At 37.6% G+C, this 5,236-nt stretch overlaps 1 protein-coding gene across 2 annotated transcripts in view; it reads left to right on the forward strand.

Moving 5' to 3' along the window:
* The first annotated feature begins 931 nt into the window (after positions 1-931).
* Positions 932-5,236, forward strand: part of phka2 (phosphorylase kinase, alpha 2 (liver)) — a 15,908-nt gene continuing 11,603 nt past the window's right edge. For both annotated transcript variants that reach the window (XM_035652514.1, XM_035652515.1), the window contains exons 1-6: positions 932-1,217; positions 1,331-1,420; positions 2,704-2,862; positions 3,705-3,752; positions 4,391-4,559; positions 4,690-4,772. In XM_035652514.1, the coding sequence (XP_035508407.1) occupies positions 1,343-1,420; positions 2,704-2,862; positions 3,705-3,752; positions 4,391-4,559; positions 4,690-4,772 (537 nt within the window). In that variant the 5' untranslated portion in view covers positions 932-1,217; positions 1,331-1,342. The remainder of the gene's footprint in view (positions 1,218-1,330; positions 1,421-2,703; positions 2,863-3,704; positions 3,753-4,390; positions 4,560-4,689; positions 4,773-5,236) is intronic.

Below are 5,236 nucleotides of genomic sequence, written 5' to 3' on the forward strand. Positions count from 1 at the left end.
TCAGTGAATCTGAGTGAATGGGGAAGACTGTAATAACTTACATACATTAGATAGTTAGTGTATGGACATTATATGCATGTTTTCTATGTAGAAGTTACAGCCTGCTTAGACTTACCTTTTAACAATACAAGATACTAAGTCACAGATATGACCAGTTTGTAAAACACGATGCATATTGTTGGAATTATACCAAACGCTATATAAAGTAGTAAAAGTTGGCTCTGCCTTGACCAACTAGTAACAGTGGTAAAATGCTTCCCATTAATGCTTCAGTATGGACTGTCTGGTTGAACAGCAGACATTTTGATATTGTCACAGCATGAAAAACACAGTTGGACTTATAACAGTAATAAAATAACAGTAACGATGGCTCTGTGACAGTGAAAAAGCATGCAACTCTCCTAAGTGGACCTGTAGCAATCATTAATATGAGGTATGTGTGTATGTATAGACAAATCATTGTATTTTGTGTTTATGTTTTCATTTTTCACAATGCTCACTCTGCTGTTTTCTGATAATAAAGAATATATATAAAAAAGAAATACAAATAAAAATGTGTACTGTGCAACCAGCCCATTAACAATCTAAAATTAACATAACTAATTATAATAACTTATTTGCATATAAAACCTATAATAAGCATTTCAAATCTGAGGCATTGCTATAGTGTAAATAAACCAGCCAACAACATATTTGCTCCAGCACAACCATTCAAATGCATCAGTAACCAATAATATAATATTTACAGTGGTAGAAAAAGTATTCAGATCTTTTACTTTACTTACAAAAGTAGCAATACATCAGTTTGTGTAGAAATACTCCATTTAAAATCATTTAGTGACAGTAAAGCTTGTGCCTTCAAACCTTTGGCAGGGAAGAAACAGAAGTGATTTGGTGCCCCCTGTTGTCTAACAATCAAACAACAGGAACAGAATGTATTTTTATCAGTATCACTCTACAATTGCTTTCACACGCACACCGCACAAGAATCTGTGAAACGTCACGTATTGTCATTTGTTGTTCGGACTCGGACCAAAATACCGGGTTGTGTGTGTGTGTGAGTGTGTGAATACTCTGAGCTCAAACGGTACCAATGTTTTTATCGTCAGTAACAGCTGGATGCTACTCGGCTAGCAGGCTGTAGCAGAGCAGCCTCTGCAGAAGCTGTCAGATTGAATCCGCTCTGCAGGGCTGCAAGGATGATGGGTCACTGCCGGGTAAGTTACCTCTGGGATTCAGCTGCATGTAGTCGCTGTGACTGCATGGCATAAAGTTAAGTTAAATAACCAAGCTTTATACTTTGTTCAGACATAACCTGTTGTGTGTGCAGTGATCAGTGAGGATGAGGAGCCGCAGTAACTCAGGAGTGAGGCTGGATGGCTATGCCAGGCTGGTCCAAGAGACGATCCTGTGCCACCAGGTGAGTCCAGACATACAGAGCAGGATACAGGAGAGGAGTCAGTGCTGTGAGGTCAAGTGGCAAGGCTGGAGGAAGTATTTGGATCTTTTACTTAAGTAAAAGTAGCAATAGCACAGTGTTGAAATACTCTGTTACAAGTAAAAGTCCCCTAGGCAAGTGTACTTAAATCAAAAAATACTTAAAGTTATTATTATACAACATATGGCCCTTTCAGAATAATATACATTATATAACTGAATTATAATTATTGATGCATTACCACTTTAGCATCATTTTAATGTTGCAGCTGGTAAATGTAGGGATAATTCTAACTACTTTACATAGTAACGGGTAGCTTAATCTATAATAATACATCATAATCATTTGTTAATTGTATTTTGTGTTAATTATATCAGGTGTAGAGTCCTCTGTGTTCTCCTGCAGAAGTATGTAGGTGTTATGTACCCTGTATAGGTTCCAATTCAACCAGATTGAGCTGCATGGAAGTAAACAAGGCATGAGCAAAGTTCAGCCCCTGGAACAGGCTGAGGACCTTTATCTTTCAGCACTTGAGGTCACACTGAGGCGCAACAACAACTGTCTAAGTTTAAACTGTGACCCAGAGGGTTCATAATAGAAAACAGTGCCAACTTTCCTTACTGAGCATGTATATGCAAAGGTGGAGGTTTGTTTTTTAGGAGAGGGGACACAATGAAGTTATTGGTACTTCAACCAGAAACTGAAACTATGTAAATTCTTTATTATTCATGCACAAACCCAACCCAACTTAAAATCACACTCACTTTCATTGATAGAGACATAATACTCTGATAATGTTTAATTTAAATCTAAGAAGAGCTGTTCGTTTCTTGCCTTATCTTTCAAAATGTTACATTTTAGTATTTGTACGAGAATGTAATAACAACACATTGTCAGCAGTAAATATAATAAAGATTAAGTGATTTAGATTTTGTGCTTTTATATGTTTTTATAAAACAGCAAAATATTTGGCAGATAAATAGATAAAAAGAAAGAAATTGTTAGCGGCAGCTCTAAAGTTATTTTCTTCTTAAATAATTCTTGATTGGGTTTGAAAAGCTGAGAGGCGAGACCCAGGGCCATAAGACACGCTACAGCATACTGTAACAACCTAGAAGTACACCTTGAGAAGTTTTTATTTATCGTCAAACATTCTCTTACCTGAATTGTAACAGCTTACAGATATTTTCATGAGTACATCAAACAGAAACTGTAAAAGTGTTACAGTCCTTACTGTAAATTAAGCTGTTGTGTATTTGTTTCAGAACCCAGTGACAGGACTTCTGCCCGCCAGTGCCCAGATGAAGGATGCCTGGGTGAGGGATAATGTGTACAGTGTGCTGGCTGTGTGGGGGCTGGGCATGGCCTACCGCAAGAACGCTGACCGCGATGAAGACAAGGCCAAGGCCTACGAACTGGAGCAGGTGTGTTTGTTTCAGAGAGAGAGGGTTAATGAGTACAGCAGTGTTTGTTTGTTCTACATTGTATGTTGGGTTAAATATTTAAGAGCAGCAACCTTTATGTGTGCACCACCTCACATTATTTGATTAGTTTACAGAAATGTAGGCTGCAGTTAAACTAAAATCTCACATTAAACCAAAACAGAATATCTCTTTCTCAAACTGATGTTTAAAACAAAAAAAAATTCAGGGGAATATAAAGTATGATAAAACAAAAATGTTAAAGATCTAACTTGGTAGAATAATTAAGTCAGTGCTAAAAAAAGGGTCATTAATAAGCTGGTTGATTGAGATAATGAATAGATAACCAGTCTGTGTAAGAAATTAAACTTGAGTGATAAAAAAACATTTGTATCATATTATTATAAATTATATAAGAGTGGCTGTTAGAGTAAGTAGCAAATTAAAAACATCACTTTAGTTCTTTGAATCATTTTATAGATTGAATTATTAATAACACATCAATAAATGCAATACATTATTTGATTGCTCTGAAATAAAAAATAGTGGTGCATTGCTTATTTTAATCATTTAATATTCACTTACTGTTGTATGTACTAAGGTGCCTTTGAACAGTTATGCATTCACTTACTGACGTACACACTAAAGTGCATTTGGGCCGCGATATGAGTGCTTAGAGTGAACTAACTACAAATATTTGAACTGAACTGAACATAGTGATTCAAATCAGCTAATGGATTTCTGATTTCCACCTCTACTGAAAATAAAAAAAAACATTTGTATTATTGTGACATTCTGTTTGATTTCTGTAGTTAGCTGATGAAGCTGTTGTTGTTTGTTGGCAGAGTGTGGTGAAACTGATGCAGGGACTTCTGCAGTGCATGATGAGACAGGTAAGACCCACACAGGCTCACAAGAAGTGTTAACATGCTCACTTGTGTTTGCACATACAAACATCATATCCTGGTAGAAAATCCGATAAACCTGTGTTCTGGTTCTGGGAAACCACAATATGTTATCTCTGTATACTCTGGTATTTAAACAGACTCTTTTATGTACACAGCATGTTTCTGACCACAGTTCTGTCTGTGCAGGCATGCCAAACTCAGGTGAATACAGGTAGTTAGTCCGAAAAATAAACTTTCTAATGATTACCAACATGTTGGTGATCTAAATGTTAACGTGAAAGTGATAGTGAAAGCCTGGCTGCAGTGACATTGTGTATTGTTTGTTGATCTCACCTTCCGATTACTGGAAATAAGATGAAGATGCCAAATTCCCAGCAGAGAGTGGAAATGCTGCAGTGCTCAGGGAGTCATAAAGCCAAGAGGCTTTGTCCTTTTCTGCTTAGACACTCAACAAAAAGACAAATGTCAACCACTGAGGGGTCTGAGTTTTTATGCTAATCCTGCCATATCCCTTCTTGGTCCCTTCTGGCACGGACAACACAAACACTGAGCTGTCCATTGGTGTGTGCGTGTGTATATTGCATTTGCAGAATAAAAGAATTTGCATGTTCATGTGTCTTCAGGTGGCCAAGGTGGAGGAGTTCAAACGCACGCAGAGTACAAAAGATTGCTTGCATGCCAAATATGATACTCCCACCTGTGCCACGGTGGTCGGGGACGACCAGTGGGGCCATCTCCAGGTGGACGCCACCTCCATTTACCTGCTGATGCTGGCACAGATGACAGCCTCAGGTACAGTGGTGATACAGAGTGGTGTTTATATTTGTTGCCATTTCTGATTGTGTTTCTAATAACAAGCTCATTATGCAACAAACAATGCTGAACATGAGTTGGTTGCTGAGTTTGTCACGTTATAACGCAGGTCTTCGTATTATCTCAAACCTGGATGAGGTAGCCTTTATCCAAAACTTGGTCTTCTACATAGAGGCTGCCTACAAAGTGGCGGTGAGTAATATTTCTAGAGGTTTGGGAGGGTGGTTTCTAGAAACAGAAACACCATCAGAGTAAAAGTTAAGGAGAATTATATGAAAAAAGTTTTAAAAAGTTGTTTAAATTGCCTCAAGTCACTAGAAGCAGCATACAAGTTTGACAGTGAAACAAATCTGGAGGTGTGGAGTTAAAAAAGAAGTGAGCTGACCAGACGTCTGTAGCCCACTCCTTATCTGTGCTTGCAGCTAGTGACATTAGTTACTACTAGCATGACACCCGAATCTCAACCCAGTTGTTGGTGGTTGAGTTGAATTGTGGGTAATGTAGGCGTTTTGACAGGGAAGAAAAATGCATTGAATAAAAAAAGTTAATATCTGGTTCCACTTAAACAACTCTCCATTGTGAATCTGTCTGTTATTATAATTTTTTTTTATTTATTTGAACAGGGATGGTGCACAATAAAACATTAACCCTGTATA

This window comes from Morone saxatilis, unplaced genomic scaffold (assembly GCF_004916995.1).
Source record: "Morone saxatilis isolate NCDOM2014 unplaced genomic scaffold, NCSU_SB_2.0 Contig11, whole genome shotgun sequence".
Lineage (NCBI taxonomy): Eukaryota > Metazoa > Chordata > Actinopteri > Moronidae > Morone > Morone saxatilis.